Below are 24,423 nucleotides of genomic sequence, written 5' to 3'. Positions count from 1 at the left end.
GATGTGTTCATATCACCTGTCTACATACTCAATTAACATAATCTTTGTGTTTTTTGGGATTGTATGCTTAGTCATGTCTTCTCATGTTAAGAACCAAAGAGACAGAAAAGCCTTTATTCTAGTTTACTACCCAGACTAGGATTGACTGTGCAAAGACTATGACAAAGCTGCTCTTTAACGAGAATTATTTGTAATTGGAGACGACGCAGGGCATGTGTGATTTTGAACCCGCGGTAGCTTGGATGGGTGGAGTCCATTCTTTGGACAATTCCATTGATTCAAAATCAAAACGAGCGCCCAGCTGGGCTACCGTGGGCACCGAAGCATTCCTGTCCTGACTCTGGACGTGTGGCCTGGATGAGAACACCTGTCCTGACTCTGGAGGTGTGGCCTGGATGAGAACACCTGTCCTGACTCTGGAGGTGTGGCCTGGATGAGAACACCTGCCCTGACTCTGGAGGTGTGGCCTGGATGAGAACACCTGTCCTGACTCTGGAGGTGTGGCCTGGATGAGAACACCTGTCCTGACTCTGGAGGTGTGGCCTGGATGAGAACACCTGTCCTGACTCTGGAGGTGTGGCCTGGATGAGAACACCTGTCCTGACTCTGGAGGTGTGGCCTGGATGAGAACACACCCAACGCATGCACAGACTGCAGCCAGGTGCTCCATATCCTTATGACCCACGTAGAGAAGTACTGTGTGTATTGAGAAGTACTGTCTGTATTGTTTGTGGTGGGGCATTTTAATGGCTTGTGCATGGCAGCATCATACTTATATTTAAAGGCTTACCCCTCACGTATATCTAAGGACGTTATGAATGTGACATGTACCTGACTAAAGTCATCTGAATTGATCTATTACACGCAAAGTCCTGCTGATGACGTTGATAATCCTATTTTGACAAAGACCACTCTGACTCAATGGCTCGGTGGTAACATTCTCCAATTCATTCTGTATTAATAACGTTCTCCTCGTCTGTATTCTACATACTGTATTGAAGCGAAACAAGCAATGTTTCCTTTTAAAATGTTTGTTTTCTAAGGGCTAACGTCCCTTTGTTGATGTATGTTGAAGTGGTTTGTGCAGTATGTGGGTTGTTTATTGGATACGTCATGCATTTGGACATGTACCGGCAATTTTTCAAAATTTGCTGCAGTCAGTTGTTTAACAATAAGATAAACAAGTTCATATCACCATAAATTGACCCCACATTAAGCTGAGAAACAACCTTCTCTATTAAGCTCTCCTAGTTGATTGGTCTCTCTATTGTTGCAGTATTGGATATCTCAACCTGCAACGCAATTTGAATAAAGATTTAACTGTGCCTTGAATTTTTTAAAACATACCCCAGCTTACTGTAGTTTTCATGACGGAAGATGGGAAAATAAAAAGATGAGAAAATTATTTTAATCTTCCTGAATTGTATCTACAGAACACAACCTAATCATGAAGGATGTTTTGTGCACAATGTGTGGATCTTTGTTGTCCAATCCCTTCACTGTTTCAAGTGTTTGTGACTTTCCTCCGTGTGGTGAAATGTCTTGATGGAAGCGAGATGTTAGTCACACCTGTACAGATGGAATAGGCTTCAATCAGGTCCTCTCCTGCTGTACGCCTTGAATTCATATCACACATTGTACAGGTGTTTGCTGTGTACTGTATGTATTTTACTATAAATACAATTTTAATAAATAGTAACTTTTCTTTAAAATTATTCCCCTTTGCACTTGAGATCTACAAAGCCTAGGAAAAGTCTTCTCCCACGTGGACTTTCACATTTCATTGTGTTACAACATGGAATCAGAATGCATTTAATGAAGGTTTACTGTCACGGTCACAAAGTACGGTACTATATAATGTCAAAGTGAAAAGAAAACCAAAAATTTTCAAAATGAATTACAAAAAACCTACGTACCAGTATTCACCTCTTTGCTTTGCACAATCAATTTCCAACAGAAGTCACATAATGGACGGAGTCCACTTGTGCAATTGGGGTATTTCACATGATTATAGAATAAACAAACCTATCCACCTGTTCCCAGACAGACCATGAACACCAAGGAACATTACAAACAAGGAAACTAAATACATTTTGTTTACATGTAACACAAAATGTCTAAAAGTCTCATGGGGATGAATACTTTTTATAGACACAGTATGCATTTGACTGGTGATACAATGGCATCAATTCATAAAGTATTAGGTGATCAATAACCTGAGGTAAAACAGAATTTATTAACATATCAAAAGTGATAATACAAGAAAACACTTCATTACAATTTTGACATGACAGATAGCTGGGTCCCTGCGATCCAGGGTGGGTTGAGCCATTCACACTCTTCTGGCCTTGCGTGGGCGGCATCCATTGTGTGGCACGGGGGTGTTATCTGTGATGGACACGACCTCCAGCCCTCCCATTGTCAAACCCTTGATGGCGGACTACAGAGAGGGAAAAATTATAACTTAAAATTATAAGTTAAGGGTGAAGAATATGCCTGGTAAATTCACATGACGGTAATTAGCCCAGTCCTAGCCTCTTCATTAGCTGGAAACCCTACTGTACCGTAGCCTTTTAGCTCCAGTAGCTACACTGCAGTATGTGGTTAGCAGCTACAGCACACAGGGCTTGAGAGGAAGGCTGGTCTGCATCATGGATGTATTAATGGCTGGTCGTCATCATGGATGTATTAATAGTCTGCATGCACATGCAACTAAAAGCATGTGGTTGCTATAGATACTCACCAAACGGCCGGGGCCCAGACCTTTCACCATCACACGCACGAACGTGACGCCCTTCGCCGTGGCTTTCTGCTCACCAGAGAAACATCAACCAGAAAAAACAAACACATCATTTACAGGTTCAGATGTCTTGGTTTTTTTAAACCAATTACATGGAAACGGTGTCTGAATGTGGCCAACTGCCATTCATCTACAGTGCTCTACTGCAATCATGTGGTAATTATATAACACCCTCATCTCTCAAAATGTTGCACTGACATTACTGACCAGGAGACATTATCAGCTCGTTTCAATTCTCTAGTTCTATATCTGTGTCCTCCTGAACGTACTGGAACAACTGAATAGCGACCCATGAGGTTTATCATTATTTATGCTACGGCTGTTTATCCGTATTTGTAGCCTAAGCAGGGCTCTTGGTCTCTGAAAAGAACTCCCAGCATAAAAAAAGGTTTAGTCAAATTTTCATAATAAAATACAAAAGGTTATTGGTGCTTATCTAGCAGACATTACATTACATTACATTACAGTCATTTAGCAGACGCTTTTATCCAAAGCGACTAACAATAATTGCATTTAACGTAGGAAGAGCCAATGTACTACTACTAGCCAGAACTCACAAGTGCATCTTCTTTCTAAAACAAGTGACTAAGAGCATCATCTAGTGCTGAAGGCAAAGTGCAAGAATCACAATCCAAAGTACAGTGCAATATAATATAATACAATAAGTGCTACAAAATAATGACAGACAGTGAGGAGATCTTACTGCTGCAGCAGAGATGCCTGCTGTCTGAGCGGCGATGGGCGTGGCTTTCCTGACGTTCCTGAAGCCCTCAGTGCCACAGGAGGTTCTCACCAGGAACCGGCCCTCCCAGTCTGTCATCTGGATGTGTGTGCTCAAGGACAAACGCATGCACGCTCAATTATTTTCCCTAAGTACTGTTGCAATTTGTAATACTTTACTATTCCTTTCCCACTTTATCAGTAGACAGCTGTTCTTACTTGTTATATGTGGCTTTGATGTGTGCAATAGGCAGCTCCTCGAACTTCTTCCCAGCCCATCTCAATGGACTGTCTTGGCCAGGCAATGGAGGATAGTAACTGTAGGATGAAAGGATAGAGGTAGTGCTTCCTTGGTAGGTCGTTTTTAACTGATTGAAAAATGAAAATGAGCAAAGACCCAGTGGAAGATTGTGTGTTACCTGAATTCCTTCGCGTTTTGGGCAGTGTTGGAGGGGGTGGTACCACTGGTGGAGGGGGTGGTACCACTGTTGGAGGGGGTGGTAGCACTGGTGGAGGGTGCAGTCTGAGTCTCTTGCAGCCTGGCCGCGCTGGAACACGCCGCCCGCTGCAGCGCACTGCCCAAGCTGCAACAAGAATGTCGCATCAAGGCAAGGCAAGTTTATTTATATAGCACATTTCAGCCACAGGGCAATTCATGGTGCTTTACATGAGACATTAAAAGCATTAAAACAAAAAGCAAGACATTATAGACATTTAAAACAAAAGGCAGGACAAATTAAAAGCATTAAAACAAAAAGCAAGTCATTATAGACATTTAAACATAAAGCAGGACAAATAGAATACAGGAATAAAAGTCACAGTGCAGTATACTGATAAACATAGCTCCTCTTAGAAAGCAGTGGCAAAAAGAAAAGTCTTCAGGCTCGTTTTAAAAGAACCAAGAGTTGCAGCAGACCTGCAGTTTTCTGGAAGTTTGTTCCAGATATGTGGAGCATAAAAACTGAACGCTGCTTCTCCATGTTTTGTTTTAACTCTGGGGACAGAAAGCAGGCCTGTGCCAGACGACCTGAGGGGTCTGGATGGTTCATAGCATATGAGCAGATCAGAAATATATTTTGGCCCTAGACCATTCAGTGCTTTATCACTCTGATCATATCCAGCAAACATGTTCAAACATGCCAACAGAGCAAGTCTAGCTAGCTCTATACCGTCTCAGTATGGCTGGCTACTGTAGACTAGCTAATATTTCCTGTAAAATTAAAAGTGAGCCACTTACATTGATCCTCCAACATTCAGAGAACCAACCACCTGTTGGCAAGTTGTCCTGATGGAATTAGATAATAGACAGTTTAATGTGTACATTATTAATTTAGATATCTAACTTACTACAAAAGCACAGTTAGCCCTGCACAACACACACGGGTGACATTGGACAACTCATCCGGAAGAGTTCATTTGTATTCCGGGGGGGGGGTTGGTTGTCAAATATATATTTTCATTATATCACAATCCATTAAAATGTTGTTGTTTTCAAATTAAAGTATCATACATTTAATATACGTCAATATATATCATTTTGGTATGTATGAATGTACCCATTTCACTGTACAATGCATTTATTGTAATCACACCCCCCCTGCAGCAGAATAACCGCATCCTACTCTACAAGGCATTGTGGGTAGAAGTTGAAGAAGATGGCGGCGCCCTGTGCGAGGATGGCTGGTCGCCCTTTCTGTCAGATAGTCTCATATGTCTGGCGGACAGCAGGACTGAGCCATACGGGTTCCCGTCCGATATCAGTCAGTTCCCCTCGTCCTACCCTGCTTCACACCAGACATGAGACAGAGAGAGTCTGGTCAGCATCTCCATGGAGGTGGATGGGAGCAGTGTGCCTGCAGAGGCTGCCTGTCATCTCGCGAGATCGGAATCACATCGAGGAGCAGTTTGCAGAGCTCATGCATCAGGTATAATCAATCAATCAATCAATCAATCAATCAATCAATCAATCAATCAAAGCTTTAGCAGTCAGCAGTAGAGCATGTATTGACTTGCTTTTTGTTTTAATGCTTTTAATTTGTCCTGCCTTTTGTTTTAAATGTCTATAATGTCTTGCTTTTTGTTTTAATGCTTTTAATGTCTCATGTAAAGCACCTTGAATTGCCCTGTGGCTGAAATGTGCTATATAAATAAACTTGCCTTGCCTGCCTTGCCTTGTATTAAATGTGACTGTCATCACATTACCATTGGTATTGGCAATAGTAGATGAATTCACAAGGTAGGGGCAGCTGTCTGGATGGGCTTACTACCCAGCAAACACACAACGTCAGGGAGACGTTCAGATCATGTCTTAATAACGTCCGTCGGTCCAGAACCCCATTTGTACGTCTGCTGGACCCCTCAATATTCAAACGTCTGGCTTGGACCCCTCTAAGACGTCTTTTGGACGTGTCTTTGCTCAGTGGGTAGTAGCTCTAGTATACAGTTCAGGCCAGCAGACCAAGTGATTAGTCGGGGCACAAGAAGGACAGATCACCCTTGTACTGACGCACTCTTTATATTTCGTCAAGGTGATAGTGCTGTTGCAAATTAAGAACATGAACATGAGAATGAATAGTTGGCTAGGAACTTGAACTTGTTTCCTTGTAGTGGGCTGACGAGATGTCTGTATTTCAGATGGAGCTGGAGCGAAGTTTGCTTTCAGAACACGAGCTGAGGCTGCTTGAAGACGCGGAGCACATGAATCGCAAACAGGCCGGCGACTACGACTCTGACGAGGAGCAGGACTACGGCACCCAGGAGATCGTCACGGCCCAGGATCTGGACGACTCCTGGGAACAGAAGCTCAAACACTTCCAGCTTGCTCCGAGAGCAGGAGGTCGGTGACAATAACTGAATAACTACACACCCTTTTCCTTACCTTTTGAAGGAATATAGCCTCTGCGACAATAACAAATCAATATGCTCAAGATTCAAGATCAACTTACACAAATGGAAAATTTTGCTTGGGCTTTCATCCATGCTGCAGCCATACAAAGACAAGCGTTCAGATAAATAAGCATACTGTATGCTACTGCTGCTCAGATGACACCATCCATTTTCTGTTCTTCCACCACACATGGTAGTGAAACTGCTAAACTGATGCTTGCGAGTAAGCATTTAATCGCTTTAATTGCTTGTGTACACCCACCCCCGGTACCCCAGTGCATATGACAAACTCGACTTAACTTGAAACTGACAAACTAACCGACATACGGCTCTCTTTTCAGCCGGGGAGGACGGAGAGCTGAGTTGGGTCCGGCGGTGCCTGGGGGACAGCCTGGTGCTGCTGACGGAGCAGACGGTGGGCGGTGAGAAGCTGTGGCTGCTGCCGCAGGCGCCGTGGGAGGCGGGGGAGACGCTCAGACAGACCGCGGAGAGGGCCCTCGCCAGCCTGCCAGGTGACACGCTGCGCCGCTGCTCTCTCTACAGGTCCGCTCTAGACAGAGTGCGCCTTTACTCTGACACCGTCCAGCAAGGCTCGAGCTCAAGGACGGAGGATCGGGGAGGATGTCAAATTATTTCGGGATAAATTTGGGACGAGAGATGATTTTTTTTTTTTTCGTATTAGGGATGTAAAAGGTTAACAGGTGAGAATATTTTACGCATGTCGGTTAAAAATAGTTTCATCGATTCGTTGGGTCTATGTTCATCATCGATTTGTTGGGTCTTTGTTGATATTATGTTGTACTGTGTATTTGAAACGGTTTCGATGCTGCTATGTCTCGCTCTCTTCTCTCCAGCGGCCAGTTGACACACACACACACACACAACCACACACACACACACACACACACACACACACACACACACACACACACTGCAGTGCCAACATAGCCCACCTCCTCTCACTCACTCTGTCTTCTCGTCAGTTGCGTTATTCATAGGTGATGGAGCAGTGTAGCGTTTCATAACGGGTGCAATTCCATACGTCCATGTTCCAGACAGTGACTGTTGTGTACCTCCTAGCCAGACCTACCGTAGCCAGCTAGCTTCTGTGACTGCAGTTATGAACAACTCATTAGCCATGGCTAGCTAGATAGGTTATGTTGCCATCTTTATGAATCAGTCACTGATTGTCGTAGCAACTTGCTATGCATTCCAATTGCTAGTTAGCTAAAGCTTTGTGTATTTATCTGATGATACATGTAGATGATTGTATTTTGTATTTCACACATTGCGTTAATTGTAGGGGTGTAACAATATATTGTGCCACAATATATCGCAATACAGAAACGTCACAATACGTATCGTCAAGGTGATAACAATATTGTGATATGTTTATTGTATATCAGTGAACGCTGGCTACACAACGCTGGTAACAAACATGTCTTTTGTCTCTAGGCCTATCCATGATATTACAACAGTTAAGCTCTAAATTCACAGTGTATTGGAGTAGAAATGTGGAGAAATGCACTATTGGTGTGAACAGCAGCGCTACTGCAACGCTTCACACCTGCCCTTAGTGTATCGTATCGTATTGTTATCGTCAACCCAAGATCGTGTATCGTATCGTGAGATTAGTGTATCGTTACACCCCTAGTTAATTGCCAGTTTTATTAGCCAGATAGGTAGTGTTAGCTTAATTGATGATTTTACCATTTGGAGACAGGGCAAAACACTGGTTCAAACTGTGCATAGGCAAATGCCATCCACACTCCCTCTGTAATATCCCGAGTTTGCCTCACTCAAGTTCATTCCTCACTTCGCTGAAAAGGCAGTATTATGCCCCAATGCTGTAAGATAAGATGTAGATAGATATGAACTTCATGAACATAGAGCATTCGCACAATTAGTATGATTGTTTACTCAGTCACAGTTTATCATCTTGTTTTATTTATATCTTATCGTGACTGTATCGTATAGTGAACTCTGTATCGAGAAGTGTATCGTCCCATCCCTTGTCTGATGCTTAAAATGTCATGGATCACTTTCAAGGATTATTTCTATGCGAGGACCCCCAGACCCCCGCTTAATGGATGGTACTCCAAAACGTTCTTCAAAGCTGGCAGGTCTGTGATCATGTAGAAAAACAAAGATTTTAGAAGATTTTAAATTCGGGATGGTCCACATCCATTACAGGACGACTTAGAGTGTATTTCGGGACGGTTGGTGAAAAAAGGCCAGAGTCATATGCTGGCTTGTTTTCTTTTTTTTGTGATGTTTTGGGGGCTTGATGCTGGTGTGAAGAATGACAGGAAAGCTGGGAGAGGGGGAGGGGGGACACGCAGCAGGTCCCGTAGCCCTGTAGGCCAGCCCGTTGTCCGTTAGCGTCAGCGGTGTTTGAACTTTATTTCCTGCAAGTGAAGAAGACGGTGCAGGAATTCTGTTTCTCTATAACAGTTGACCCACGGTCCTCTGCAACGCAAGGGAAGGTTCTTCTCTTTACCATTTAAAAACTTGAAAAACCATGATTTATATTATACTTGAGAATCTTCACTTCCTTGAGCTCTTCATCATTCTTTGCGTTCCCACCTTGAGTCTAATGCCAAATGTTTATTCATTACAGAGGCTGATTTCAAGGCAACTTTCCTTGGCAACGCCCCCTGCGGGGTTTACAAGTACAAGCTCCCCAAAGCCCAGCAGACGGAGAGCAGCGTGGGGACAAAGGTGTTTTTCTTCAAGGCGATATTGTCCGACGGCGGTGTCTCGCTCGCTGCAAGAGGACCTTTCATGTGGGTTAAAAAGAGTGAGCTGCAGGATTATCTCAAACCAGCATACCTTGAGAAGGTCAATCGCTTCATCCTTAGCCTGTGATGAGAAGCTCTCCTGAAAACAGGTTGTGTCTTCATGAGCAGTCAGTTATATTCTGACAGGATGTTGTCACTGCTCCTCCTCTCAACATTGTCTGTACTAAGTATGATATCATGATTAAAGTATGATCACCTTTTGAGACACTTTGTTTTGTAACACTCATAAGATTGTGATTTTTTAAAATTCCAGTATAACTGAATCATGATTCATCATTTTTGCATTTCATAAATCAAGTTTGCAATAGAATGGGATGCCTTACATACATACTGTACTGTAGCAGTCCATTGCGTTGCTGGTTTAGGTTTCTTGCAGTAAAGTGATGTAGCCACTGGAGGGCAGTAGAACAACACAGCATCAGACAAAGAGAACACGACATCTCAGCTCAGCTCAGAGAAATCCCCCAAAATAACTTAATACCAGATCACCTGGACTAGAAATGGCTTTTCCTACGTTTAACACCTAATATGCCTCTTAAATAATTAAATTCAACATAAGTGCAATTCGGTGTTTCCGACCCATTCCCATCAAGAGGCAGCTTGTATTATCTATTCTTATCTGAAGATGAGATTGTCATAAATGTTGAAGGCAGCTCGCCTCTGGTTTGCAGAGGCTGTTCAGAGGCCTTGGAAGGCCCCTTGGTGAGCTTCCATAATGACAGAGCAAATCAGAGATTGGATGATTGCAGGTGTGTGACATGGCAAGAGGCAGTGTTGTTCAAAGGTCATTCCAAACTGTCGGAGGAGCCAAAACGATGTTCAAGAATAGATGTGGATAGATTTGCTGTAGGTCCCTGAGGCAAAGTTTACAGAGGAAAATAGAGCCTGTCACCTTGATTACATCAGGTACAGTAAGCTACTAACAGCACATCAGGGACTTCAATCAGCACTTTAATTTTTTTTCACTGACACCTCCAGCAGGATGTTGAATCACAACATCCTTGGATACAAAACAAAAATGTCCTATTTCTCCCCTCCTCTCCCAGAGTTTGTTTTAATCTCCAGTGAATCACCGGAACACTTCATGACACCATTAACCCATCATCACACGTGAAGCACATAACGGAAACTACAAGAGAGGGGGTTGAATCCTCGGGCGAGCGGAGCTGTCGTCAGGGCCTCCTGGCCGGCGGGCGTCCTGTCGTCCACTGATGACAGAGAGAGGAGTGGGAGGTGTGACACCCCCCCCCCCCCCCCAGCAGATGTGAGCCATCTGATCCTGGGCCCTGCTGTACTCAGACCTGCAAACTTGTCACCTTTTGGCTACAGTCACCTTTTTTATGTTAACCATGGTAGTTTCAGTGAATCTAGAGGGTTTTAGTTTTGTATGTCGTCACCTTTTTCACTTCTCCAGAGTTTGCCGGTCTGTGTCCTGTATGTCACTGAGAGGCCAGAAAAACGGGGCTTCCAGAGGGAAGTTGACGCGCATCTGCCCAGAGCCATGTCCACCAAGGTGGTAGATCTAATGTGTTGAGGGTAAAACTGATTGGCTGTATATCGTCCTGCATCTTGCCAGGTTTCTCCCCGTATCAGCTGTTAAGCGGATGACTACTGGAGCCGGTCTGTCAGTCTCTGCGGAGTGATTATTGATTTTGTTTAGCAACATGACCCCTGTTTGTTTACTCCACATTCCATCATTGTAGCTATAATATGAAGCCACAGTTCTGAGTCAATAGGTACAGCATACCCCAGAAGTACAGATAACACATCTCTGGTCTCATCTGAATCTTGAATGGAACTGTGACGATGATGAACAGTTGGAGAGTTGCGGAGGATGGACGGCCCCCAGTGCAAGGACCCGTCTGTTAGGCTGTCTTCCAGAAGCAGAAGGACAAGGATAGCTTCACATCACAGTCCCCCCCCCCCCCACCATCCTCTCTACACATCCTTTGGTATGTGTGTGTGTCTGTGTGTGTGTGCGCGCGCACCATATGCCCACATGCTGAAGGCCAACAGACGCCTAGCTCGCAGGTCGACCCCTGAACTCTGCAGGCCGGATCTGTCGCCCACTTGGCAGTGATCCACACGCTGGGAGCTGTCAATGGAACAGGCCGAGGGGCTGAGGAGTGTGAAGGGAGAGGGGGAGGCGCTGATGGGAGGAGGGGTGAGGGTCATATCTCCCACAGGGTGAGAGCTAAGCACCGCCGTGCGGTACAGCAAGGTTGACCCCTGTGCCCGATGGCGGCCTGATCCTCTGTTGGACTATCTGCCTGACCAGACGGAACCCCCGCCACACACACACACACACACACACACACACACACACACACACACACACACACACACACACACACACACACACACACACACCTCCCACCTCCCAGGTCACGGCCAGCATATGGACCAAATACAAGCAGAGCTCTGAGTTTCAAAGGCGTTCAGTAGTACACAGAGGACAGCCTCTCTCCTGTCTGATCTCGTCATACAGTCGGTTGTAAAAGAGCTCGGAGGCATCACACACTCAATATACCACTGAGTAGTGTAACATTTTGGCTGAGGCATTGTCCACTGAGAATATCCTTCCAAAGACCTTAATGAAGGCGATTGATCTGGAATGGATTCTGTGAGTCTCTGTTGGCAATGACTCAGGACTGAATGAGGCCACCGGGGACTTGAGGACACCAGCTGGCACAGGTGGCTACAACATCTGGCTAAGTCTTGGAAAGTCAAAGTTTTGTTTGTTGTTTAAGGATGTTTTTCTACACATGTCCGTGTTTAGTGGGAACTCCCATAGCCCACTTGTGCAGTCTGTTTTTGAGTGTGAAAACGTGGACTCTGGCGGCCTAGTTAACATTCATGAGGGGAAGATGATAGGAACGGGCCTCCCTGGCTTCTCCTCTGTGTTTGATGCTGAGTGAGATCTTCAATTGTGAATGATGCCCACCCTCATTAGAACCTCACTAGCCCACAGATGAAGATCAACACCTTATGCAACACGTCTGAAAGAACTCTTCAAACTCTACGTTGGGCACATTCCAGACTTCTCTACTGGCACCACGTTCAAATATTGTTCCAGTTGATGTTTGTATTATATTCATTTGTCTGCTCAACCTGTTCACCCCACTCTGGAAGGAAATAATACACGTGAGGTTGCTGAGCTGACACTCTTTAACGGAATTCCCTTTCAAATTAAATTTAATTGAGCCCCTCAGCTCATAAGCAGAGGGTCCCCCGACGGCCGGGTTCATAATAGAGTGCTGAGCTAGGGTCTGGAGCGCGTCACCCAGGGGCTAAATGGGAGAGAGGGGGCATTAAGCGGGGTGTTTGTTAGCATCTAAACTCCTTTATTGACCAGAAGTCCAGAGCTCAGCATTGTGGTGGAGAGAGCAAAGGGCAATTAGCTGACCACCAGCTTTCATTCCCCGTCTCCCTCGTCCCATATCCATCCCTCACCCCACACACGCGTCTGGACGAGGCTAGAGGGGAACCACCTGTCACATGATGGGGAACCTTGTTTTGAGGCACACGTTTCAATTCAGAGGGAGAAATGTGATTGTGAAGGGTATGCTTCTGAGTGTCACTGTGTGTGTGTGTGTGTGTGTGTGTGTGTGTGTGTGTGTGTGTGTGTGTGTGTGTGTGTGTGTGTGCGTGTGTGTGTGTGCGTGTGTGTGTGCGTGTGTGTGCGTGTGTGTGCGTGTGTGTGTGTGTGAGAGAGAGAGACAGAGAGAAAGGATGTGTGTGAGTATGTGTATGTACTTATCAAAATCATCAGGGAGATGCTGCCTAGTGCGACAAAAACAATTAGTGGAGCAGATTAGCATAATAATTGTGCAGTTTGTGATAAAAGCATGACATTTGGTACAGTTATAGTCAAGGGCATTCCCAAAAAAACAGGGTATTGGGGCATCATGAATTTTCAATATTTGCCAGTGATGACAGTTTTCTGATCAATTTTCTTATCGGGGATGGATATGATATGGTATTGAAGACATAATTAGCTGGATTTATCTACCATACATAGATCTTGGGAATTGACATTTGGATAGAGAGCAGAAAACATCCTACAGTTTCAGTACTGGTCTATTGTGCTTCAGCTAGTCTAGTCTTCATGCTGGTCTTTCTACGGTCTTTGCGAGAGGCGTCTTTCTACGGTCTTTGCGAGAGGCGTCTTTCTCCATGTACCTTGCTGCCCTCAGGGAACTACCCCAATGGTTTCATACAATGGACCATACTTACTATGCCAGATGGATTCCAGTTCACCTGCGAGACATGGCTGAACGGCCAAGGTCACACCCTAGATCAAGAATTCAGGGCAGGTATCTTCACTGTCCAGAAGACTAAGAAGGTATTTCCCCCCATAGCTATTGGGCCTCACTGACAACACTTCTGCACTGCTGCGACGGTAACAGGACCAGAAATTGCCCGATCCATACAGGAGTTTGCGACTAGCTCCAAGAAATCGGGAAGATCCGATGACACGTCACCATGACCAAACAACAAGTGTCCAGGGGTCAACAAGATGTCCGTTCTCTGGTCAGTCCAATGGAACACCTTGGAAACCCCTTTGAAGAGGAAAGCAAGGACCTGATTGCAGTCCACTCAAATGAAATTGCTGGGCCTTCAGCTGTGAGGTGGTCAGAAAGGTGAAGCAGACAGGAGAGCAACAATTTGAAGCTTTCATTAAAAAATGCCTTGTTGAAAGAACAAAGCCATTGGAATAAGCTGATGGTGTTCAGTACTTCAACTGCAAGGAATGTCTCAAAAAACAAGCAGCAATTGGTTTCTCTCAAGCAAGACGGTATTCTTTTCAAAGTTGTACATTGCTTGCCAGACCAGAGATGGAAACCTTCATGAGTTCTTTCAACATGAGAACCTTTTCATTTATGCTTTTTGTTTTTGGGGGAGCGGAGGGACAGACTTATGAGACTATTATTCATGCCAGAGACTTAGAGTTAGTGATACTGTTTCATCTGAAACTGTTTCATCTGAAACAAACACCTGAAAACATCGTTTATCCAGCCTGCCAGCAGCTACTGGCATGAGGCAGAAGAACGGAGAGACAGACGCAGAAAGAGGAGATGGAGAGAACCACCAAAACATCCCAGTTATTATTAATCATGTAGTCTGAAAGATGAATATGACCGCGGTAATGGGACTGGGTTAGACACGCCCCCATAACCATAATCAAGAGACTGACAGACAGGAGGACAGAGTAACAGACAGTTAGTAACAGACACAGAGGGTAGACTGACACATTTTGGATTACACACCAAATGGCAGAAATGCTAACTTTTTTGAGTTATTTCACCACTTTCAGCTAAATAATAATATTACAATAGGGTTCCTATTACCATAGCATAGGGCCCCTAATAATCACAACTAGAAAATGTACATTTTCTTACGAAATGTGTGCTTGATGACAGCATGCATACTATGTAGTTTAAAAATATATTAAGTAAGAATGTTATCTAATGAGAATAAAGTATGAACAGTATAAATGGTATCTAAATATGAGTACAGTATAAATGTATTCAACTCTTGCATTGTTGTTGAGTGGCGGCCATCTTAAATTTTGTCCATTCGCCCTTTGGAAGCATGCATATTAAGTAGAATGTCACAGGGATGAAGTGTTAAGTAATTAAACGTCACGTCCTGTTTATGTGGCATGCGTTGTCGTTGAATGGCGGCCATGTTAAATTGTGCTTACTGAGCCTTAGGATGCATGCGTATTAAGTAGAATGTCAAAGGTATGATGTGTTAAGAAATTTGTTTTCCTGTTTACATGGCATTGAGTTGTTGATGAGTGGCGGCCATTTTAAATTCTGCTTATTGACCCTTCGAGAGCATACATATTAAGAAGAATGTCAAAGGGATGATGCATTAAGCAGTCAACCTCTCTAGGCCACCGACCTGCACCCAACAGCGAAGACCGTGTGTCTTTAGCCCACTCAGGGGCTGAGTTGTGGGGTCTGTGACGTGGATAGTGGCGTGGTGGCGAGACTCTGCCCCCTCAGGTTAGAGCGTGTTGGGGGCAGTGCAGTGACCCCCGAGCAATCTCTATGCACCCACCGGCAAAAACCCTGTCTCTACCCTGTATAATATGTGTATGACCTGTTAATACTGTAGGAGCCTCTAGCAGTTTTCAAAATGTGTGGATATATAAAAAAAAAACTGCCACACTCTAAAAATGGAACATTCCATATCAAGTTTCATACTTTTTTGTCAAACCAGCATCCAGAAATTTACGTTTTGATTCGGTTACTAGCACCACCTATGGACAAATCATGGTAATTCTTTCTGGCAGTTACTTGTCGTCTCTAGTTTCAACAAGCACATTTTGAGCATTTTTGGTCAAGGACTTTTTGAGTTATTTGACCATTTCCAGGAAAAGAATAATAATAGTGGAAGAGGAAAATACCAATAGTACAACAATAGTGTTCGTACTAGCATAAGTCCCCTAAAAATATCAACAATAACAATAGAGTTCCTACTACCATAGGACCCCTAAAAATATCAACAATAACAATAGAGTTCCTACTACCATAGGACCCCTAAAAATATCAACAATAACAATAGAGTTCCTACTACCATAGGACCCCTAATAACATAACCCCAGCACCTCAGCCAGCGCTTCTGTCTCTGACAAACAGCCTTGGGCTTGAGATGAGATGTGTTCTCTGCAGCCGCCCCGACACGCCAGACGGACGCACAGACAGACGCACACGTCCAGTCAGAACAAACGACCGGAGGTGATTGGCTGAGGGAGTCCAAACCGAGCCTGTCATCGTGTGCCATTACCTGTGTTAATAGCTTGAGATTTGTCGTCTTCCATAGGTTCCCGCTCACCAGTGTTCCGGTGATGCAGGCTTGTGAATGTGCTCTATTAAAAAGTCATTAAAGCCGGGAGAAAGCAAGGCGGGCCTGACCCCTCCCGCCGGAAGGCGCCTGTGGAAATTGCTCCATCCATCATAATTACACCTACCGGAGAGAGGAGCAAGAGGCTGGGGAGGAAGCCCCACCCCCCTCCCTCCTGACCTGACCTGGCTGGACAGCGGCTGGCGGGGGACGGGAGGGTGGGGGAGTCAGGCAGCCGCAGGGGCGTCGGTCGGGGGTGTGTGTGAGTTTGAGTGAGTGAGTGCGTGTTAGCCAGAATGGCATCTACATCAAAAGTGGTCTGGGTTGATCACCAGGTCGTCGTCCCCTCTTGACCTTGCAAGGTCAGAGTTTTCCAGTCAGAAAGAACAGCTGGCGTCATAGGCTAGTCAGTTATATATATAACCTCCATGACAGCGCTGGCCCTGTTTCTGTCAGACGGTGTGTGAGACACTATAAACAGAGCATGTAGCTCATTCATGTCTTAACATGTCACCATACAAGACAAACGGACCGTAAACCTGACAACAGCGTTGATGTTCCCCGGTAGACATGCCCCACACAGCACACCCGTCTCACCATCTCACCAGACACAGCACACCTGTCTCACCCCACACAGCACACCTGTCTCACCACACACAGCACACCTGTCTCACCCCACACAGCACACCTGTCTCACCACACACAGCACACCTGTCTCACCACACACAGCACACCCGTCTCACCACACACAGCACACCTGTCTCACCATCTCACCACAAACAGCACACCCGTCTCACCACACACAGCACACCTGTCTCACCACACACCTGTCTCACCATCTCACCACACACAGCACACCTGTCTCACCACACACAGCACACCTGTCTCACCACACACAGAATACCTGTCTCACCACACACAGCACACCTGTCTCACCACACACAGCACACCTGTCTCACCCCACACAGCACACCTGTCTCACCACACACAGCACACCTGTCTCACCACACACAGCACACCCGTCTCACCACACACAGCACACCTGTCTCACCATCTCACCACAAACAGCACACCCGTCTCACCACACACAGCACACCTGTCTCACCACACACCTGTCTCACCATCTCACCACACACAGCACACCTGTCTCACCACACACAGCACACCTGTCTCACCACACACAGAATACCTGTCTCACCACACACAGCACACCTGTCTCACCACACAGTACACCCCACCTGTCTCACCACACACAACACACCTGTCTCACCACACACAGCACACCTGTCTCACCACACACAGAATACCTGTCTCACCACACACCTGTCTCACCATCTCACCACACACAGCACACCTGTCTCACCATCTCACCACACACAGCACACCTGTCTCACCATCTCACCACACACAGCACACCTGTCTCACCATCTCACCACACACAGCACACCTGTCTCACCATCTCACCACACACAGCACACCTGTCTCACCATCTCACCACACCTGTCTCACCATCTCACCACACACAGAATACCTGTCTCACCATCTCACCACACACAGAATACCTGTCTCACCACACACCTGTCCCACCATCTCACCACACACAGCACACCTGTCTCACCACAGGCAGCACACCTGTCTCACCACACACAGCACACCTGTCTCACACCGGCAGCATGCCTGTCTTACAATGTTGTATTCCTCAGCAACCGCGCCACCACCTGTCTCCTTGTTCCAAAATGGAAATCTCAGGTTTTGGGCCGATGGCTACTGTAACGGGCATGTGAGTGATTCAGCTGTCTGTGCTTGATCCAGGGCCCTCTCACCCCCCAACCATCTGTGACCCCCTTCCTCTCTCTGCATGTGTGTGTGTGTGTGTGTGTGTGTGTGTGTGTGTGTGGTGTCTGTAGAGGATGGGGGGGTTAGGGAAGCTAGTGAGGTGTGGAGAGAGAGAAAGAGAGAGAGAGAGAGAGAGAAAGAGATAGAGAGAGAGAGAGAGACAGAGAGAGAGAGAGAGAGACAGAGAGAGAGAGAGAGAGAGAGACAGAGAGAGAGAGAGACAGAGAGAGAGAGAGAGAGAGAGAGAGAGAGAGAGACAGAGAGAGAGAGAGAGACAGAGAGAGACAGAGAGAGAGAGAGAGACAGAGAGAGACAGAGAGAGAGAGAGAGAGAGAGACAGTGAGAGAGAAAGAGAGAGAGAGAGAGAGAGAGAGAGAGAGAGAGAGAGAGAGAGAGAGAGAGAGAGTGGTGTTATTAATGATGACCGTCACCGGCACGTCTCGCCGGCTAACTAAGGAAACAGATCGTGTGTGAAATGCCCACCTGTTAGCCGCCGTCAAGCTATCAGACAGCTTCTCTGCGTGTTGCTGTTGAAGGACGTCCTCTGGGGTCACACTCGATCTGGGTGCTTCTTAACACGTTTCAATTCGTCTTTAGCTGTTGTTTTTGGTCATGTATGAGATGTGTGTGTGTGAGTGCACTTGTATGAATGCAAACATGGGTGTGTACATATATGCTAATCTTAGTGTGTTTGTGTGTGTGTGTATGTATGTACAGTATGTATATGTGTGTATATGTGTGTACGTGTATGTCTGTGTGTGTGTGTGTGTATGTAGGTATGTGTGTGTGTGTGTGTATATGTATGTGTGTGTGCACGCACGCTCGTGCACCATTAGTGAGCGGGTGAGCCGGGTGCTGTGCTCTGCTGTACCCAGCTGGCATCTGGGTGTCCAGTGTTGGGCGGATGTTCTGCGTAGCGTGGCCCAGGTGCCCTGCCTTAACCCCGCCCATCAATCAGCACCCTGACAGCCACACAGACCAGCTCTGGCCCCGAGAAACCATACATCTCCCTCTCACTATGATGGATGACAATGGAGGCTTCTGCCCTGGGGGGTGGGGGTTGTGGAGGGGGGGGGGGGGGTATATGGAGGATACAGAGGGATCAGGCTGGGTTACATGTGCTGGGAGACAGTAGCACAGCCTGGCCAGTACATTATACTCTACTTGGATCTGGAGGCATCAGTCCATTTTTCGGAGAAAAAATCCTGGTAAATCCTTTGTGTTTTGCGTGTTGGCGTTCCTCTGTATTCTGCAGTGAACTTGAATCCAGACTTTAAAACTATAAAGATGCTTTTTTTTTTAAAGTGGGGCGCACACATCTATATCCCCATGGTTACTCAATAGACTGAACAACATGATGCAGTGTTCTTGGTCACATTGGCGCCATGGCTGCTTAGGATTCAACCTCTAGTCAAGAAGAGGATCCAATCAAATCAAATGTACTTTATTACATTCAATTTGATTGACTAAACAGCACCTTCAGTGTAAATTGCTGAAACAAAGTGCTTTGACATCAACAATAATCCACTTATTTCAGTTATTACAATAATTCAAGAGCAATAAGAACAGTGATATAATTAAAGAGTGAGAACAGTGATGAGTTCAGGTTGTTGTGCTATTCTGGGGGTATGCAAGCGTTGTAATGATGCAGAGCGCCCCTGGGAAACCCCCTGGGAAACCCCAGCACTGTTCACTAGAGCTGCACTTTCAAACATGGATTTTCTTGGCTTTTTTTTTTTACTAGGTTGTAAAATGTAAGATAGATACAATATATATCTATCCCAGGTGGCCAGTGTTCTGAATAAAATGAAGAAAAGAGATTTCTGTCAGTGCATTCAAGCCAGAGTTCATGGGACGAGGTGTTTCTCTAGTCTGTGGAAAAGCAGTGATGAGAATAAAACGAGAGGGCACAGACCTCCACCAACAGATGCGTTTTGTCAGTATGTGCAGTTGTAGAATGTGTAAGTGGACAAAATCATCACGCAGTCTGCTCATTGGGAGCAATTTGGGGTTCAGCGTTTTGCCAAAGAACACTTTGACATGTAGACAGGCGGGGCCGGGATTCAAACCACCGACTCGACGATCATTGGACGACCCGCTCTAGCTCCTGAGCCACAGCCGACCCGAAGTTTCCAGGCTGGGTTGATCACTGTCCACACCACACATGCCTTATTTACACATTGAGGATATTGTGGAGCTCCACCACGGGCCGACAGGAACACATTCGCTTGCAGGTGCACATACTGTACCAGTAAGCTGCAGTAAAAACTATAAATAAGAGATTGGGAATTCACAAGCAATATTTCATCTGTCTGACACCAAAATGTAGTGTTTTACATTAATAAAAGTAAAAATAAAACGCATGAAAGATGAAAATGTAAATTACCTTCTCAAGACAGTCCACTCCCCCTCTGTTGCTGTTGCAGTCATGGTGACGTGTGGCTTCCTGTCCTGCCTGCTATGTTTGTGCTTGTCAGGGTGACATTTCTGCTTTTCTTGGGAACATACGACGCAGGAGTGTGCAGGTCACTGAAAGCTAATATTGACGACCGTCTCTCTTCCTCTGGTTGACACCGGCGCTGGAGGAAGGTCAGGCTCGGCCTCTGTCACCGTCCCCACCGTGGTCAGCTTTCCTTTCAGCAGTCCCTGACCAAGCACATGAAGCACAAGCACAACACATGAAAACGTGATCTCATGTGATATTATGCCTTCTAGTCTCACGCCAAACCCATGAGAGTTCTTTCGCTGATACACTACGTAAGCTATGCTATCTACGTTACTGCAGATCTCTCCATGGGTCTGGGACACTTCATGCAAAAATCTGGTGTTCAAATCCTGGCAATTCATTGGTTACGTCGGAATCCCAGCGACACCAATCAGTAATGACTTTCGCAATCAGATGCTCCCACCCATAGATATGCCCCGCCCATCTGACCTGGGCCAGCGTCTCTCATTTGCTGCTACGACCTGTCACTCTTTCAATTTTGACCTGTCGATACGCCCTCAGAACACCAGCTTGTGCAGCGAAGTGGCCCAGACTCTGTTATGCAGAGTGCGGAGCGCAGCGTGTAGCCCTGCATATTCCAGGCATCGCTACTCCTGGTGTCACATGCAGCCCAGATATTTATTCCACACTTGCCAGGTTTGCCTGGTATGTACTGACTAAACCATTCAAAATTCAATACAGTAATTTTATATGTTCGAATGGGAAAATGCCTTGAGGCAATCAGATTTGGAAAAGTTTTAAATCGGTCAGATTTGGCCGGAATAATGGAGGAAATGTTACCTGAGTGAGACAAATCTGGAGCGAAACTGTGAGGATGGGATCAAGCCCCATAAATCCGCCCAGGACGTGTGTGATGTAGTCAGTGTTGCCGAAGGGCTGGAGCTCTCTGCCCTGCTCAGAGGAATGAAAGTATGGTGATGTTCACTCACTGTAGTGTTGATGACTCAGCCCCAGCATGGAGGCTATGCTTCAGCGCATTTCTCATTTCATCCAAAACAACCCCTCAATCAACAACAGCTTTCCTTAAAGGGGTCGTACGGGATTTTGGACATAGAGCCTCATTTACGACTTTGCCATTATGTTGTTGATTGAATGAGATCATTCAGCGAATTCATAAGAGGGACAATTGTATAAATCAACCAGGCTGCACTCTGTCGTAGTTTCTCTCAGCCTATCAGGATATAAACACAACCAAGTTCCCACTCTCCCTCCTTTGAGCCTCTTAAATAGACTATTTTCTTCCCTAATGTTGTTTCCCCTCTTCTCTTCTGCTCTATTGATTGGACAAGCTTTGTGGATCAATAGATTGCTGTAGATCAGAGAGACAGCCGGCTGAGCAGGATATCTTCTCCAAGGACTCGTCTTGCTGCATCTGAACTCTTCAGATGTGCCATCACCCCCTCTCCTCTGTACCAAGGTTATGGGATGAACATTTACAAGTCAACGACCCTGGGGTCGTCGTTAGTTTAAGAATAATGGGTTAACTACTGCTGCTGCCTAGGAAAGACATATCTAACGGGGTTTGTCAGGTCATGGCTCACTGCAGGGTAAATCATCTTGAATCTACAGCCTGTTTAAGCAAGACGTTTATCACTTCCACAAACCATATAGATTTTTCTCGTCACTGTACTCTAAGAGATTGTGGGCGGTGTCTCCACTCTTGGTTTGATATCCCCACCGATATCTCTATGCATACTAGTTAGGGTTAGGTTTCTGTGTACTATAACTATGTGTATCAGATGCATAAGCACTCATACACACCCACACTGGCTTCTCTCTATTTTCTCACTGTGGCAGGTTTCATTGTAGGAGGAGATTAATGTAAGAGGATAGACAGATTTTGTTAAAGCCACTCTTCCCCTGCCCAAAGAAAGACAGGTGTCATATGTCTGCTGATGTCGAGTCCCGCTCTCCTAAGCCTTGTGTGAATGGCCGCTCCGCTGCAGTGGTCCATTTTAAATGACTGGACTCCTCACCTGGGTCAGATGCTCTAGGACATTATGCAAATGTTCCCGTCCTCCACTTGGGCAGACCTTCCCAGCTCTCACCGGGAGTGATCAACTGCGATTAAGCACGTGTGACTGCGAACGCTTCTTCCGCAATTATGTTCACAATTATCATTATGATCATCAGGCACAGAGAATGAAATGTAGACAATAGGAAAGGAGGCAGAATGGAATGAAGACAGATGGCTCATGACAGAAAGTGGAACGCTGTGACCCCCCATTCAATCCATTGCGGCATCCAGGGGCTGTGCAGTTGTGAAAGGAAAGGAGAGACAACTCTGCAACCGCTTTTTACCACAAGCACAATTCCTTGTTGTTCATTTCTCTCAGCCCAGTGGCGTTCGGTTGAAGCCAACAGACTGACGAGTGCCCTGTGTCACTTCTCTCTCTCTTCCTTGGTGAGTTACAGTCAAACCACTTTTTTTTCTTTTTTCTGAAGGGCAATGCATCAAACACTGTCAAGACGCACTACGATCAATGTATATAATAATATATCATATTTTCCCAAAGCCCATATTTTAGTGACAGCTTCTATCTAGTAGATACTAGTGTTTCCACAGCCTTTCAAATGCATACAGGACTATCACTGGCCCTATTAGTGGGGACAGTGTCTCCAGATGAGTGCATGTTGGCCATGTAAAATATCTGGTTCAATATTTAAATATCCCATCATGCCCTTATGGTTAGGTGTAAACATAGCTAGTGCTCTGGTACTCCCATGATGTTCTCCTTCTCTCTGTCTCTCGCTCTCTATATCTCTCTGTCTCCCTCTGTATCTCTCACTCCTTTTGTATCTCTCTATATGTCTCTCCCTTGTTCTCTCTCTCTACCTGTCTCTCTCTTCTTCTCTGTATCTCTCTCTCTCTCCCCCCCCGTATCTCTCTATCTTTCTCTCTCTTGTTCACTCCATCTCTCTCACTCCCTCTATTGTTTGCTAGCCTGTCTCTTATTTTCTCCCTCCCTCCTTCCTTCTCTGTGCTACATGGTCCATGGCTCCCAGACCGGCGCTCAGAGGAAGAGAGCGAGGACTCCTGTGGATAGCAGTCCACCACTAACTAGAGCTCAGCATGAAAGAGTGTGCGGCCTCAGCTAAGGTAACACGCTGCCCTCTGATACTAACCTAACATATCTGTCGGCTGGGCTGATGAAACAACCTACTGATCTAAATGTGGGCAGAATCTGACAGATTATCCTCATGTATTTATGTATTATTCATATTAGAAGAACATATCTACATATGTGTTTATTTTGAGTCATTGAGAGGTGTTGAAAGGCGAGGACACATTTTATTGATGTAGTTACTCTTGTCTTTTCAACAAGTACAGCTTTGCCTTCTTGAACATCTAAACAGAAGATTTGGACGTCAATCTCTCTGTGATTATCGTACACTAAAGTTTAAATAAACCAGCCCACGCCTGCTCAGTGAAAGTTGCTGTATAATTTCCTGCTCTCAGTCCCATCCAGAGTGCCTGTAGGGGGCCCATAACAGGTGTGTAATCTACATAACGCAATCACAGCATAATAACTGCAATTAGAGGAACACCAAATTGCAGTTGCAATAAAAGACAGAGGAGCAGGGGAACTTGTTTTATGCTACGGTGCCGCGCTCCGGGACTTTTGTGGTGACTGTTCACCGGCTGACCTGCCAGTTAACAATTAGTTAAATTTGAAAAGTTATGTTTAAAATTTTTTGTTGTTGTTGTACACACAGCGCTGTGGGTTGGCGTCAGCGTGTCATGTTGGCGCCGTGTCGTACAGCTCCAGGGGCAGGAGGAGAGGAGGAGAGGAGGAGGAGGAATGGGGAGGTGATGAAGGAGGGAGAGACGGAGGAAAGGATTGGAGGTGATGAAGGAGGGAGAGGGAGGAGAGGAGGAGGAGGATTGGGGAGGTGATGAAGGAGGGAGACGGAGGGGAGGATGTCCAGGTCAGGTGATGAAGGAGGGAGAGGGAGGAGAGGAGGAGGAGGATTGGGGAGGTGATGAAGGAGGGAGACATAGGAGGAGGATGTCCAGG

General features: G+C 45.7%; 2 protein-coding genes across 2 annotated transcripts; one reads left to right on the top strand and one right to left on the bottom strand.

Annotated features, from left to right (window-relative positions):
• Positions 1 to 1,807: 1,807 nt before the first annotated feature.
• Positions 1,808 to 4,914, bottom strand: mrps11 (mitochondrial ribosomal protein S11). The gene is made up of 6 exons (XM_084436780.1): positions 4,758 to 4,914; positions 3,940 to 4,104; positions 3,740 to 3,838; positions 3,504 to 3,633; positions 2,744 to 2,809; positions 1,808 to 2,440 (listed from the first exon to the last, which is right to left on the bottom strand). The coding sequence occupies exons 1-6, from the start codon at positions 4,841 to 4,843 to the stop codon at positions 2,333 to 2,335; spliced, it is 654 nt and encodes a 217-aa protein (XP_084292906.1). The 5' UTR covers positions 4,844 to 4,914; the 3' UTR covers positions 1,808 to 2,332.
• Positions 4,915 to 5,231: 317 nt separating this feature from the next.
• Positions 5,232 to 9,391, top strand: mrpl46 (mitochondrial ribosomal protein L46). The gene is made up of 4 exons (XM_084437134.1): positions 5,232 to 5,445; positions 6,155 to 6,356; positions 6,748 to 6,918; positions 9,027 to 9,391. Exons 1-4 carry the CDS (start codon positions 5,359 to 5,361, stop codon positions 9,272 to 9,274), a joined length of 708 nt encoding a protein of 235 aa, XP_084293260.1. The 5' UTR covers positions 5,232 to 5,358; the 3' UTR covers positions 9,275 to 9,391.
• The last annotated feature ends 15,032 nt before the right edge of the window (positions 9,392 to 24,423 follow it).

Source organism: Borostomias antarcticus, assembly GCF_949987555.1.
Source record: "Borostomias antarcticus genome assembly, chromosome: 4".
NCBI classification, from domain to species: domain Eukaryota; kingdom Metazoa; phylum Chordata; class Actinopteri; order Stomiiformes; family Stomiidae; genus Borostomias; species Borostomias antarcticus.
This window is presented reverse-complemented; position numbering and strand designations above follow the sequence as displayed.

Excerpts from the sequence above, each read along its gene's own strand:
- mrpl46 (XM_084437134.1), top strand. The coding sequence starts at position 5,359 with ATGGGAGCAGTGTGCCTGCAGAGGCTGCCTGTCATCTCGCGAGATCGG. Across the intron at positions 5,446-6,154 it reads TTGCAGAGCTCATGCATCAG|ATGGAGCTGGAGCGAAGTTT; the intron begins GTATAATCAATC and ends TCTGTATTTCAG. Across the intron at positions 6,919-9,026 it reads GGCCCTCGCCAGCCTGCCAG|AGGCTGATTTCAAGGCAACT; the intron begins GTGACACGCTGC and ends TATTCATTACAG.
- mrps11 (XM_084436780.1), bottom strand. The coding sequence starts at position 4,843 with ATGTACACATTAAACTGTCTATTATCTAATTCCATCAGGACAACTTGC. Across the intron at positions 4,105-4,757 it reads CTGAATGTTGGAGGATCAAT|CTTGGGCAGTGCGCTGCAGC; the intron begins GTAAGTGGCTCA and ends TTCTTGTTGCAG. Across the intron at positions 2,810-3,503 it reads CAGGCATCTCTGCTGCAGCA|AAAGCCACGGCGAAGGGCGT; the intron begins GTAAGATCTCCT and ends TCTGGTGAGCAG.